The 15,490-nt window shown below is 48.1% G+C and overlaps 1 protein-coding gene across 1 annotated transcript in view; it reads left to right on the top strand.

Annotated features, from left to right (window-relative positions):
- Positions 1 to 15,490, top strand: part of T265_01515 (hypothetical protein) — a gene marked incomplete at both ends in the record, with an annotated part of 36,874 nt that overhangs the window by 13,398 nt on the left and 7,986 nt on the right. The window contains 3 exons of the mRNA XM_009165556.1: positions 906 to 1,164; positions 3,196 to 8,748; positions 11,918 to 14,843. Coding sequence (XP_009163820.1) covers positions 906 to 1,164; positions 3,196 to 8,748; positions 11,918 to 14,843 — 8,738 coding nt within the window. The remainder of the gene's footprint in view (positions 1 to 905; positions 1,165 to 3,195; positions 8,749 to 11,917; positions 14,844 to 15,490) is intronic.

The following is a 15,490-nucleotide window of genomic DNA, read 5'->3' as shown; positions in this document are numbered from 1 at the left end:
GAAGAACTTGAGCCTCCTCTCTTTCCGCATGCCGGACTCACTTTAAAGTATGGACATGTCACATGTCCACCAATGAAGCGAGAAGTCCTATTGATGGATCAGGCTCAGCATCGGTCAGTAAAGTCGGTTTTGGGTCTTCGGAATCTCGTTGCAGTTCGACTGCAACGTGTGGCTGTTTCCTCTCGCCTACAGACGAAATGGCTCACTTAATCCTTACGTTTAGAATATGTTCGAGAAGGAGTTACAAGAGAGTCCGTTTTACTTGTCTAAGCACAAGCGTGGATGAGCTGAAATGTACACATAAAGATTCAATACGAGTATTTATAATCATTACGAGTAATTACAATGATAAGCAGACAAAAATAATGACAGAGGGGACCTTGCGAATTATCTGAAAAAGGTTTTCCTCGGTAGCTAATGAAACCGTCATGTGGGCATCAGCTCTGGGCTGTACAAGCTTATAGGACTGTGTCTGAATCCGTTGGTCACTGTCGATATCTATGCTCAATGCATAAAACAGTTAGTTCGCCTAGCGAGTTCGGAGGTGTTTTTGAACAACGATATGACGACTTCGCCAGACTGACGGCAGCTGTTCTCTGCGATTTCTTCATAGAACCTGTTTTAGTTTGCTTGAAGTGGCCTCAAACCGATCGAGAGGAAAAATAGCCTCATGGGATCACCTCTACTCTCTACTAATGACCGTCTGACCTCTGGCGTTCATCATCATCATCATCGACAGCATGACATCAGTGCTCAACACCGATGCTTCACTGCCGCATTTGGGTGCCAGTTACTTCGTTACTTGCAGTGTTGACTCTACCCACCTAGCAATGTAGATTAATGGTGATCACATATTACCGGTATGTTATATTAACTGCGTTTTGTTATACTCGCGCTCTTTTCAGGTCATCAACAGAACTTACCATCTTCGGGTCTGCGCTCCCTCGATACACTTCCCTCTCCGACGGAGCAACTGCCTTTGCAGAATGCTAGGACAAACACACCATCTCCGTCGGATAGTAATCGGCCACAACCTGCACAGTCCATTCCGAATCATGACGAAACCACTGTCAACTTCAAGCATACTTGTGCTTTCGTCGTCGATGACATTTCTTTATCTTGCCTCTCCAGAACGGAAGCAGTGCATTCAACGCAATCCAGAAGGTGAGCATGCTTTAGTTGGTATGCGACGTTGTTCATAGCAATATAAGTTTAAAAAGCATACTTTAGGACGTGTTAACTTACCCCATGCTTTGGTGTACTCATAAATGCTGGCCATGCTAACACAGCACTAATGAACTGCGGCCAGTTCGCTCACGCCCGAGCTCACTGAGCTGTTTCGAGCTCTTTCTCGATTGCATTGACTTCTCTAGCTCTAAATCCATACTATCTTTAATGTTACAGAAAAAATTGTCGGTTGAAAAGTTGGTCACCTATATCAATGGTGATAAAAGAATCCAAACACTAAAAGATTCCGCAACCGAACCCCGTACGGACAGTGGGACTAACCGACAGAAGCTTTAGGACACATAGCGGTAGTTTGAGTATCGTGTGATGATACCTAGCTGTTGAAAATGAGCTCATTCTTCTTATGTTTGTGGGTTTTAACTAATACATCGTGCACCTCCCAGTTGCTTCAACGTTGAGCGACCTCCATTTTCCTTCAACTATGTGACGACTGGACACTGTCTAAGCCATCAGTATGTTGAAAAAAATAAAAGTAATCGTTCAGCTGTAGCATCCTTTCGGTGTCTAGCTGCCATGCCACCAGAATGAAGCACGATAGCTGGGAAACCGCCTGGTTACTCAAGCCCTATATGGGGGAAGTCGAGAGGCGGAGGTCGGGTTTGAACCGCAGACCTTGTGGTCAGTAAATTCGCGCTCTAAACACAGCCATCCCGCCCCCATCAGTAAGTTGGCCAATGTGAGGGTGTGAATCCATTCATGCTTATTCGTATAGTGGTCTTCCGCCATATTTTCCGCCCTTCAACCGGACACAGACAAGATACGTCACTGGTGACTAAATTAAGGCTTTTTCTTAGACATACGGTGACTTTGACAGCCTACATACCGCCTCTCCAGGACTTTGAGAGCAATGAACAAGTTCGCATACAACATCTGGGCTTGTTTGAGGGCTACTGTGGAGCGGTAGACGGATAATCAGACTCAGACATCTGACCTACCAGTGCTGTTCCTAGATGTCTTCCCTGATTTTGCTTGATGTTTGTCTTGCACGGTAACTGAACAATCACCACAGTTTGCATTTTGATTGCATACTAAGCGCTATCGTAGAGTACTGTCCATGTAGAGCATGGGTGCCATTTATGGACTCAGATCTATTACGGGACGGCTTATGACACTAAATTGATGCTGAAGTTGATCAGAAGACGGGTGTGTTGATGAAATTATGCTCCACTTATGGAGAATAATTTCGCTCACGTTGCGGAACATGAGTGGGACAAGCCGGTTCTCGTACACAACCTTGGATTTCGAGCGTCTCGCCCTCCCTGGTAGTGTTTGTGTAGCGGTGCTGTCTCAGGATTAGTGTCAGGAACTGTGGTATGGGAAGCGTGTTTTCCTGCAGACGGTTGTATCCAGGATGCTGAGCCTAGTGTTGTGAAGACTAATTCACTACTGCTTCACTACTGCCTCCCACACACCATTCTGTGCACGACAGTTGGGAAAGCTAATGAGAAAGTGTAATATTTGGTCCTTACGTTATGAACTCAAAGTGACGAGTCCATAGTAATTTTTGTGTGAATAAAAAAAGAACATGTGATTTTAAATGTGAAAACGGATATGCTTCACTTGATGAATGATTTGGAGAAGCGAGGTTAAGCGTACTAGCTAGCCGCTTGATCGGTCAGTCAGGTTGCCGCTGCCGATAGACCACCGATACGAATTAGCCGTTATTTCATTTTGGGTGGTCGCATTTGGGATGTAAACCGATCGCACAAGCTTTGGTACCCAGGCGCTAATTTCGAAGATAACAGTCGCTTTGGTGCACGCGAACGTTATGAAAGTCAACTCAATATCCCCACGGCAGGCTGCAATATTCAAGAATATGGTATCTCAACATTTATCCTCGTCTCTCTACTGCGGCTTCTGCTAGTTTTTTCTGTAGTGTTATGTGAATTGTGGCCCCTCACTGGAAAACAAGTTACAGTTGATTTATCCTCCCCTTTTTCTCTGCAGCCTCGAATCTTCTCCATGCCCGGCTCATTTGACGCACAAGTTTGTTGTCACCCAACAGGACGATGGGGCGAGCGAATCATCATTCCCAGGTGCGGTCTACAGACCTAAGAGTCAGCCGGCCACCATCACACCCTTTCTATCGGTCTCCACGTCAGTGAAAACCTCGGCTGCTGCATTTTCTGTATGCACGAGTAACGAGTCATCCGGACTATGGACACAGGAGTCTGTTAGTGAGCAGACTACCATACAGTTTAATCCTGTAACTTCCACCGGCCGGATTGATGAGCGACTCTTGTCTTCTGCCATTGAGGGAACTTCAGGGAAGTTGGATCATGTGCTCAGTGGTCAACCATTATCGAACAATACCACTACTAGCTCGTCATTCACAGCCATGACTGATGGCACTTTTCCCTTTCACGGCTTGCCTCATGTCGCGTCTAACCTTGATTCCAGCATTTTCTCGTCGGCCTTCCAGTCAGATCCAGTACCGCAACCCGTTTATGCACAACCATCAAAGCCTTCGGGACTCATGCATTTACATCCAACTTCAAGTGTTTCTCTACAGACGTCTGAGGGTTCCCCGGCACCATTCACGTCTTTCCCAATGGGTTTCAGTCCCGTTTCCACAGCTATGAATGTACCTCTTCCATTGGCTCCTTCAACTTCCGCAGCTCCTGCGCTTCCTCCATCTGTGTCCCTCACCCTTTCCCCAATCACCTCAAATGGCGATTTTCCGCCAGTCACGCTACAGTTACCTGGCCTTCCCACCGTAATCCTACAGGTTCTTCCGCTCCCAGGTGCTAAGATGGACGAACAGTATACTATCAAGGTATCGACGCCGCTGATACTGAGCGGTATCAGTGGCGCGTTAGCCAATGGTGGTACTGTGAATGGTGGTCCGATCATGCTCTCAATCGCGCCCGGTACTTTACCACCAACAACTACGGCCACGACATCTGAAGGAATCCCCTCCACAATACAGAACCAACTTGGTTCTGATGGAACTACCTCGCCTCTTAGTCCACCCTCGACCACAAATACTTCATGCGCGTCCACATCTGTTAGTTTCTCCCTACCCAATGTACCGATATCTCATTTACCGTCTGGCTCCAATTCCGCTACGACTCTACGGCTTGCGCTGCCAGTTGGCACTCAAGTTTCTCTTCAGTCACCACATACTCAAGCTGCTTGTAAGCGTATGCGCGCGATCGCCCCCAAACCATGTCAGAAGTTGGCCGCTGAAACCGTCGCAAACGGAACGTCCAACTCAGGTCCACGCAGTTCCTCAGTCAATGCTAACAGAAATTCAATAAAGCGACAAGTCACAGTGGTTACTTCCTGCATCTCTTCAGCACTGTCTATTCAAGCCTCTATTGGTTCCGCTGTTTTCACTTCTCCCATGGTCACATCGAATAAAGGAAAGCGAGTTCAAGTTCTTTCGGGGTCATCCTCAGCTTCAAGGCCAGGTCGAGGTCGCCGGAAAACTGCAGCTAATGCTTGCTTGACGCCACTTCCTGCTGCGAGTCCCGCTTTTCTTTCTTCGGTCCAAAACGGCACTGTCTCGATCTCTTCCAGCCTACATCTACCGCCAAACGATTCTCATTTGACTCCTCAATCAGTTACTTATCCAACAACGTTCACAACACAATCACTCTTTGTTCCCAGTTCAACGAACCCTATAATGACGGGTTCTGCCGTTCCCTCTGGACAAATGCCTTCGACATTTTTGTTCAGTGGCATGATACCGCCTGGATCCGTTCCGAGTGGAGCGTCTCCGTACATTTTCCAACAACCTATCCCGTTTGCCAACGGTTGCTCCTCGTTTCCTGGTTCGCTTTACACCCCGTCTGGCCCAACTCCGTTACCACCGTCCACTTCAGGTGCAAGTTCGGCTGTTTCTACCTTACCGCCCGTAAGCTCCACTTCACTGTTTCCATCTGGAGGTGCGGCTGCATTGGCCACCATCAACCCTGCTACTGGGATGATCACTCATTATCCGGCACCCTGCGTCCCCATGGCTGTGCCATTTTCCACCAGTGGTTCGTCTACTGATCACGCGGCTCAGTTTGGTTTGTCACTTGTCTACTCCCAACCGAACCAGAGTGCTGTTGGTTTTCTGATTCCGAACGTCTCTCAGGCAGGCTCCTTAGTGTATCCAGTTGCTGGACAGCCTTTACTATCAACTCCATTGTCAACCACCTTATCCTCTGGTTCTATCAATTTCGGTGATCATACAAGTCTGGGACCGCAGCTAGGTGGAAGTTTTGCAGCTGGCTCATTAGTGCCTGGACCCGGTTCCCTGCATTCCAGCGGAATCGGCATAACTTCAGCCCTTCCCCCTCTACTCCAAACACCCGTTCCATTCTTGTCCACATCAACTAGTAACCCCGCACCAATCCTGCCTGTTAACTCAGGAGTAGGAAATGTACCTGTGATATCATCCGTGTCTTCTACAACGGATGAAATTGCTGTTATGGAGGATGACGTCAATTGCCTAGCCAAAGATGATCTGATTAGTATCGCCTGGCGTCTGACACAGATGGATGATGACCTTGTACCCACATGCATAGTTTCCGATCAAGAAAGTCGGCCTACAAGTATGGTTGCGAATGGGTCTGAAAACATTTTCAATGTATACGATCATGAGAAGTCTTCTCAGTTCTCTTATTCTACAAGCTTTGTTGTGGATGAGGTTCCGGAATGTTCGGATATATATACCATGCAAGATACTCAGGAGAGTGCCGAAATAGTGCTTCTAGATGCCAAACCTTCACCAGCGCGTTTGCATAATCTGACGGAGAACAACAGTGTTGCAGATATATTCACCACTCCGGAGGAGAGTACTGGTAATGCCGATATCGATGCACTCTTAGCTGCTGCTGCAATGGTTGGAGCTGCCAGTGGAGTAGGCGATGCACAGTCCGCCGTTGCTGTTCCAGTTCCTACTTCTTTTACGAACGTCACCGTACACAGCTCCACGTCAAGTCCTTCAACTGGGATTGACGTAAACTCTCGGCCAAGCTCGAGTGACTCAGCCACTCCCATACCTTCAGTTTCGAGTAGCACAGTTGTGACTACGTGTACAACACAGTGCGCTTCCTCAACGAGAATGGAACCCACTGGATTATCTCCGAATGCACCAGCCGACCTTCTCTCGAGTGATCTTTTTGAATTTCACGGTCATGGTGAGGCAAATGTAAGTATTGGAAATTTCGATGAATCTGACGAACCTCCAAGCCTGGTAGCCGTTTTAGGATGCAATGCCGAAGACGCGGCCGATTTGGAATCGGTTTTAGGTCCCGGTTCGCATAGCTTGGACGAAGGCGGTCCTGTCACTGAGTCCTTTCTTAACTCGCTTGTGGGTCCAGCTCCTGATGACTTGGATTTGGGTGACACTGAAGATGCTGATGATGCCGATGACAATCTCTTCGATGCGGATTTTGATGTTTGTGCCACTGGTTCCCCAACACATGGCGTGCATAAAGTTAGTAGCGAATTCGTTGATGACGAGTGCATTCAGCCTACGCATCCACTGAACGATCTGAATTCAGATAACTTCGATTTAGACTACGACGATTTGACGAAGAATCCAATGAGTCTCGAACCGTCCGTTGATGCAGATGTTCCCATCCCAAGCTCTCATCAAGTCCGGGCTTTGCTGCGAAATACCGCTCCAGCGGTACTCCCCTACCGATTTTCCTCCTGCCGTAATCCTCTGATCTCTGTAAAAGATGCTGTATTTACCAAGCTTTTCGAGGCCCCTGTTTACAAGAAGCGCACCAGTCGCTCACACAGGTTTGAAAACGGTGTGGATGACTTCATTGGCGTTGACTTTCCAGATGCAGTTAGTCACTACACCACAGCCGAACAGTTCAATGAGGCCCTGATGCTTTTAGGTCCACAACCCAGTCCTCCAGCGACCTCTCATTCACCTGGAAAGTCGAACAGTGGTTTACTGGAATCAGCTGAGTTAGAAACTGAGGATGGAAAACCGTTTAATGCATCGTCATCTCCAACTTACCGTGAGGCGAGCAGTGGTGTCACTTCTGACAAGTGTCGTGTATCTCCAATTACCGATGTATCCAGTGAGGCGAAAGATGCGGCACTGGAGTCTGGGACTCCGATAGAGCCTACTCGGGAAGAAGTAGAGCGGCCGATCGGGTCACCATTTGTGGTACCAAGGGAAGCATTAGCTACTGTCAATGAACCCTCCTCGAAGGATTGTGAGCATTCAGTAAATTTTGATGCCTTGATATCGGAACCGCCCATCCCGAGTGAACCGGTTGAGGAAAATGCTGCATGTTTCGTTCAGAATGATGTAGAACTGAACCTAACGCAAACGCAGGATGATTCTGCTGTCCCATCCGTTGGCGTGACATCAACATGTGAACACCATGAAACTTCTCGGTTGGATAGTCAGATTGGATCCGCTCCTTCTAGTGAAGATAACACACCGAATGAGGGGTCTGGATACGACGAAGAAGCAACGTTGGCTATGGTGATAAAGCATCCGGTACCTACATGCACTATTCCAGTGAACGAGCACCCATCTGAGGTAGCGAAATTAGTGGATGAGGTGGTTGTCGGAACTGTCTGTTCAGATAGTAATGTTGTTGATCCACCTATATCATCGCACCCGGTAGCCAAAAGGTACCGGACCCGATCGTTCAGCTTGATAACAAATAAAAAGAATTCTGGATCTATTCAGCGAGGGGTTCATCGCAGGCGACTTCTTAGTGCCCCATCCGCCGGTGAGTCTCGTGTCAAATCCAATCGCACTTCGCTGCTGCAGATTTCATCCGTGACGCTTGCTAATGGAAGAATGTCATCCGTACATCTTCCCTCCAATAGCCATTCTCGGCGATCCTGTAGGACGACCTCATCAGTTGCATCGGATGATTTGAGTGGGTCGGTTGCCTGTTTACCTCTTTCCCCCTTAGATCACCATCTAACCGTCGATACCGAGGTACCAGAAGTGGTCCCCAGTCCTTCCATATTCGGAGTTCTGGCTTCTTCCTCCGTCCTTTTAGAAGCCGCGGTTGACCTAGTGGGATCTGATTCGGACATATCACCTGTGAAATCTAGTTTGGAAGGGCTGGCAACGCTAGATCGCATGCTTAAAAGTTGTCAGCGGCAAAGCCAACAACTCCAAGAATCCTCCCTTAGCAAATCTAGCTCACTTGAAAGCGCAGCGGATTCATCTACTCCAAGCGGCACAACCTTCCAAGTGCTCGCTCCGGAGCTTCCTCTCTCAACAGAACGAGAGAACAAGAATCTGTCTTGCTCTGAGACGTCAGCATCGTCGCCCAGTTGCTACTCCATGAGGCTCGTCGAACAGTCATCCGCACCAGTAGTGCGGTCGGCAACTCGGCGGACGAAAAGAAGGCGACCAAAGCCAGAAGTTCAAACTAGGGATGCTGAGAAGATGCTTTTGCGCCCGGTGGAAGAGTCGTCCGGGGCACATATTCCCAGCACACGTTCTTCGACGGATGTTGCAGATACAACACAATGTCTTTTTTGGCTCCCTTCGGCTCAGCGTCCCTTATCTTTCGGGTGAGTTGTTAGATCGTGCTATCATGATTTGCTTGTCAGGGTCATACTTTAACCTTTGCTATTGTTATGCGGAAGGGTTTCGTATACTTCATCGCCACAATTTACGTCGGATTCCGCCATCTAGAACACTGAGGATGCATGTATATCTACGAAGGCCTAGTGCACTGCAATAGTCCAGTATGTCACCAAATAACTTAAAGGAAATAAGTGGAAGAGGATAGAAAATGTTTTACTGTAGTTACAGCGCACACACCCGTAGTTTCACTTTTGTGGTGCTTCTAATGGCAAGGTGGTCGGTATCCCTTGGTACCCAACCTACTGATCGAAAAAACCACCAGAAGTAGTGCAGTTGTAGTCTGGCTGCGAATGTGAAGTACTGCCAGGTTACTCCAGTCTAGGCAAGAGCCATGGAAAAGCTGGGGTCGGGTTTGAACTGCCAATCGGTTGTTCCACATTTTTTACGCCTCATTTCACATCCGTATAGCAGGACAAAGCATATGCAAGCAACGTATGCATGTTCTTTAGAGACAGACCGATTTTTCTGTATTGCCTAAGGTGACTAGGGTTGAGAAATGCCACTTGAGCCTTGCCTACGCCTAGTCTACTGTAGTGCGGAAATCGCCTCTCACGAATGCACAGCTGTTCACAAGACCGAGTCTGGCTCCGTTGGGATTGGAAGCGGGCGATTGATCTGGCCAATCAGACAAGAATACTTGGTACTCTTCTGGAACAGAAGTACAATGCTAAGCAACGGTCAGAAGTCACGCTGTCGAGGGCACGCTGATCGCGATCACAAACCAATGGGTCATCCACGAATAATTCTCCCGGTAATGGCGCGACTTCATTTAACGAATACACATAACAATTCATGCAGTGATATCTCAGTACTCACATGAACTCGCCGAGGATATTGATACCTCAAACTAAACAAAATAAACGCATCTGAATATCATACCGGAATAAGACGCCATCCGTGAAGAAAACTGGCAGCTAAATCCACTGTACGGCAAGTAAGCGTTTGCTACAGGTGATGATCTTACAGCCCTGTAGCGGAAGGCGTGAGGTGGACAAGTATGACTTAGCAGAGCTGTGTGAAAGATTACGGAGAGTTAGATTATTGTTGGTGGGTCAGCTCTCCAAAATAGGGTCCCGGTGATCCCTTTCGGCAGGATGTATTGCAAGAAATGGAGATCAGTGGTATCAGTGCTGTCAGTTTCCCTCCAGATTATCTGACTGCGAACTTGGTGTTGTAGGCTTGTCAGAATGCTTGCGATGGGCCAGCCCAGGGTCTTTTCCATCTCTCACTCTGTTCTCTTATTTTCACTAAAGCTTTAAATACACTTGAATGTACTTTGTGGTTTGCGGCAATGAAGCACGTGTGTCAAAACTTGTGTCGCTGTCCGTGTTGCTGATATCCGGAATCTTCCAGGTGGTCGCTGCCTTTGAGGCTCTACTGGATATCTCTATACTTTCACTTTGAAGTTTCTAAGTGGGAATGACCATAGCCTGACTGACCTAGTGGATAAGGTCATTTACTATCTTCATAAAGGAAACTACTCACAAGGTTGTTGAAAACTCTTCGACAGCCCACGACCGGTTTCGCCCTTGGGGCTCATCAGTTAGGCGCAGTCCCCGAGTTTCCGTCAACCTTATGATTTACTTGAACCCAAATTGGACTGTTTTCGAGAAATACCCTCATTTTTCACGAGAGACTCAACTTAATATCTCGTTTTTATGATATTCTACTATCTTTTCGAATCCCTCGTGGCATATTCAAGCTAACTGCTGGTCTCCGTTTTTGTTATCTGTTTCAGAAATGATTACACGTTATATAAAACTTGGAAGACTGCTTATAAACTAATGAACGAATTTTGCGTGGAAGTTAGATGGGGATCCAGATTTACGGAAATGAGCCAGTCATTCAGCACCATGATGGCGTCAGACTAGTGTATCCCTGAATCTCACGGGCTGTTTTGTTGTATGGCTGTGAATCTTGGCCCATTCGAGCAGCGGAACTGAGACCTTCAGGTTTTCGACAATCGTTGTCTCAAAACTATAGCTCGTATGGGTTGGTGTCAGCGAATCCGCAATGAGGCAGTTAGAAAGTGCATTTTCGCTTGTGCAACGGGTACCTTCATTGAAGAATGTGTCCAGCACCAGAAGCTGCGTTGGTTGGGATATGTGTTGCGTATGCCGAACCATCGTTTGCCGAAGAGAGTGCTGTTTTCCATGCCCAATTCAGAGTGACTTGGCAGAGGAGTATGAAGGAGATCAGGAAACGCGTGGTTGCTGTCGGTGCTACTCGCCTTCCAGGAAGGGGGCCGCGTGATCCCCACTGTGCCTGGTTGCAGACACTACAGGATATGGCTGCCAACCGATGTCAGTGGCGTTGTTGTCAGTTTTTATCCAGATTGCCTGAATGAGTGTTTGGAGTTGTAGGCACCTCGGAGTGATTGTAGTAAGCCAGCACTAGTTCCCTGGCCCACCTTTATTCTTTTCTGTATAATAAGGCTTGTACGGCAGTGAAGCAAATAGGGTGTGGTGAGGAGAAACTGATTTAGTGTCCAGTGACCGTTTTGGAGGATAAGAGGTGAAAATGGCTACACCATTTCAGTGAGTGTGCTGCATCGAAGGTTGCGCACTGCGTCCGTTTTTACATCTGATTACTCTAGTGGCTGGGCACCGTGTGCACGAGAACATCACCGAGAAGATGGGCTATCCAGCACGCGCAGTTACTTGAAGATATCCAAGCAATTCCTTGATGCATGTATCGAGGAAAGACTTAATTGGAACTTGGGTTTACTATGACCCAAGTGGTTAGAGCGCCGATTTACTGACCGAAAGGTCCGTGGTTCGAACCCGACCTCTGACTTCAACTTCCCCTGTCTAGGCTTGGGCAGTCTGACAGTATCCCAGCCCTCGTGCAACCTTCGAGTGGCATGGCAGTTAGGCCCTGGAAGTGTGCAACAGCTGGACGCGCTCACTATGAACTGCAGCTGACTTGAGCTTGGGGCTAACCGACAGCATCGTTAACGCTTGCTTATGTATTTCATGTACTGTGTTTAATACGACGCTTTTCAAACACAGATTTGAACACTATGCAATCAAATTTAAATGCGTATTCGGTATGTGCCACCATTCAAGTTTCCCTGTTCTTTTTCCTTTCTAGACTGTCATCCGCGTATCCTGCGGCTACTTCATCTGCGGTAAACCTTCTGATTGAAGGAGACTTCGAGCGACACTTACCTCGTCTACAGTTAGCCGTCGAAGGCCGTTTGTTCCCGGACTGGAGTGTGTCGTCACCCGAACCGACAGAGCCTACGGTTACGGAGTCCCAGTCAGCGGTTGGCTCCTCTGTTTTCGAAACAACATGCTCTGAAGCGGACTCAGTAAGCTCATCACTGTCACTACCCAAGCAGCCTAACATAGATCTCTCTGCTCGTCGCTCTGGAAGGCGACAAACCAAGAACAAGCGCCAAAGACCCAAACCAGAACACAAACACAAGGTAGTGCCAGAGACAACACCAACAACTGAACAGACCGACTCCTCTTTTCCTATGCTCCATACGAAACTGATCCCTGCTGAAATTGCGACGGTCAATCTCAAAGTCGCTGATAATGAAGCACCGTTTGCACGTTTTTTGACTGTGGCTAACTTCCCCACATTCGCAACCGTTCAGTTAGCAAAAAAAGCGGACGAAGAGTCTCCCTCGAAAGATCGTCATTCTGCGATTTGGTCGGAACATAACGTTTTGTTCGAAAGATTTGTCAAAGCTCATGCAGATGCCACTGATGAACCAAGTCTGTCTGTGTCGGTTGCTAGTTCCGGACCGTTTTCTGAATGCACCAGTCTTCGTCCACCATCCACCACTCGAACAACAGTTAACAAAGATGGTTTGGGAAGTGTGTCGCATGGTCCTAATGAAGTCGACTATCAATCTGATACCATTGCGCACAGCACTGTTGCGGGAGACCTTTCTGGGTTTTCCGCCCCGGCATTTCCTGCGTTACGTGATAGAATGCGAAATACTGGATGCTCATTTACTTCTGCATCCACTGAGCAGGTCAATTCTACGCAGTCGGATCCTACAAGTACTTCAAGTCGTTCTGTTTACTCGTCAACACCTGCGGTGAACTCCACGTATCCTCCTGTCACACATGCGGGCACAAATCTGAAGTTGCTTTCCACTTTTCCAGCTTGTGCTGATTGGCCTGTTTCACTGACATTTGCCCACTCATCAATAGCCAACACAACGTATCCCAACTCAACGTGCCCGCTTCTTCCTCCATGCACTGCAGTTGCTAGTCTAACTTTTGGCAGCTTTGCTGGAGCAGCAGCGTTTCGGGCTACAAGTTTCAGTGCTCTCGCTGCCAGAGCGTCATCCGGAAGCCGCACAAACTCATCCACGTGGTCAAATATGCCTACGTTTTCGGATCTGGCAAAAGCGGCCTCCAATACACCTTGTGTGTTGTTCGCAGAAAGAACTTCAGTTACTCCTGATGTTACACCGTCGTGGTCGGACCGCATACCCAATAATTCAACATCCCAGGAGTCATCGTCTACAAGGTCGTCTGCACCTGTTGGCCCCGGAACCTCCCGGTCTGAAGTTGCGAGTGACCCATCTCAAGCCCCGGACCAATCGTCGGCCGATTCCAGCGGTGAAAACAATTTTGTGTCTGAAGCAGAACAATCAGGACACAGGATATCTCCCATCACATCGGTTGAAACTCAACTGCATGTGGCGGTTGGTCGTTTAGCCCGAGCCAGACCAAATCGAATGGCTTTGCGACGTCGGCGGAGATCCCGTAAATCCCGCCAAAAAGCTGTTAAGAAAAGCCTGCTCCTGCGGCCAAGCATCACGGGATGTGTCATGTCCGAAACGTTTTCTTCGAGTCCTCTTGACGCTTCTATGGCTTTACCTGTTTGCTTAGTCACCCGGCTTGAAAACTCATCAAAGTGTCCATCGGAACTACTTGCTGTTTCTCCAGTTAGTGGGGACCGTTCTGCAGACGCTCTCGAACACAGAACACCCATTGGTGATAATGTGTCTCTCACAGACGCCAACATTTTGGACCAAGATGTACAAACCTCAACCTCCCAGGAGCCGGAGCCTTTTGTAGAAGGTGACGAATTGTGCCCGTATCAGGAACCCTACGAGGTGATTGATGTTTGTGCGATTGATTATCCTGAAGATAAACCTTGTGAATCCCGACGGATTCCAGCCCAGGACCAAACGACCGGTCCTGTCTCATTGGAAGCGCCAATTCCTCTTGCCCATCACTCATCTGTTCAATCGGTGAATGTAGCACTTCCTGCGGATTCATCCGGTTGTATTCCTGCTTCATCAAACGATGGATCAACAGCTGCTTCCGTTGTTTCGCATACCGCTGATACCGAAGTGGCGCTATCCAGTGCTTTGACAACTGCTGAGGCCAACGCAAGCCGAACGTCACCGCGTGAATCAACCCCAACTCTCAGTTCCTCTGCAACGGATAAAGTTCCGTCCAACTGTCCTCTTGAAGTGAACGGTGATGCAAACGCTGAACCAGTATCATATCCTCCCATCCGTCTCCGTTTGAATTTGAAGTCAACTACGTCGTACCATCCTGGCAGATGCAATAAACTAGATAAGAAGAAACGAACTCCGAAAGCACCCTCTTTTTTAACAACAACCGACAGTCGGATTCCTGTCATATCTGCCTCCACTCCGACGTCACTGAGCATTCGCTTGAAAGTCCCACCAGTTGCACAACAAAACGAACGCTCTTCAACACTGCCAACATCGCGTTTCCAGTGCAAGAAAGTCAGGAAAGGAAGGCATCATCATGGGGACAGCTTCAGACCATCTGATTTACCCAGCGTCTCTACCAAAATAACCATCCGGACGGGAAGAAATGACGGTCACTCGAATTTAGCTGCGCCTTCGTGTACCCCGATGATGCATCCAATCGTCGGTCCGACCGCTACCCCCACTGCTCGACTGAACTCAACTCGATCATCCTCTGTCTCCTACGCATCACGCCTTTGTTCAGTGTTTTCAAGAAAGATTTTTTCTACGGCGAAACAGGAACGCCGAAGCAGTAATGTCCAACTGGTGAGTTGAGTTTCCGCCCTAGTTGAGTCGCTTTTATCTGCTCTCATCTGCTAGAAACCTAGCCGTTTATGTCCATACGATCCGGCTGTGAGATGGTTTTGGATATTCACCCACCATACATCTGCGGTTTACCGCATTTGAGCGGTTCATTTAATTGCTCTTAACTTTCTGCACCATCTTGTGGCTTCTTCCAAGGCCCTTAAGGCAGCGTTTAATGGGTAGGGACATCATGCCACTACGATAAATTACCAAGTTCTCTACAAGTTCGTGCGGGTCTCCGCACGTGGATAGTCTAATGGTTTTCCAATGACCATGCCGTTAGTGATGTAATCCTTAGGATAACAATGTGGGACGAGTTATTAGAAACGAAATACGGAAGATCGGAAATTGTCCAACTGTAGCACCGTTTCAGTGCCTAGATGCCATGTCTCCAGATGGGAGCATGGGAGCTGAGATACTTCCAGGTTGCCCAAGCCTATACGGGAGACCTTGACCACCGGACTATTTCCAGCTTCCTATGTGCGACCCAACCCTAACTGTTTCAAGTCAGTGAACTATGTGGCAACACTAGAGGCTGGCGGAAATCAAAGTCACAGTTGTTCCGGCCCGGAACATCTTGTTTGTCGGTCGTCGAATCGTTGCAGTAC

Source organism: Opisthorchis viverrini (assembly GCF_000715545.1).
Source record: "Opisthorchis viverrini unplaced genomic scaffold opera_v5_16, whole genome shotgun sequence".
NCBI lineage: Eukaryota > Metazoa > Platyhelminthes > Trematoda > Opisthorchiida > Opisthorchiidae > Opisthorchis > Opisthorchis viverrini.
This window is presented reverse-complemented; position numbering and strand designations above follow the sequence as displayed.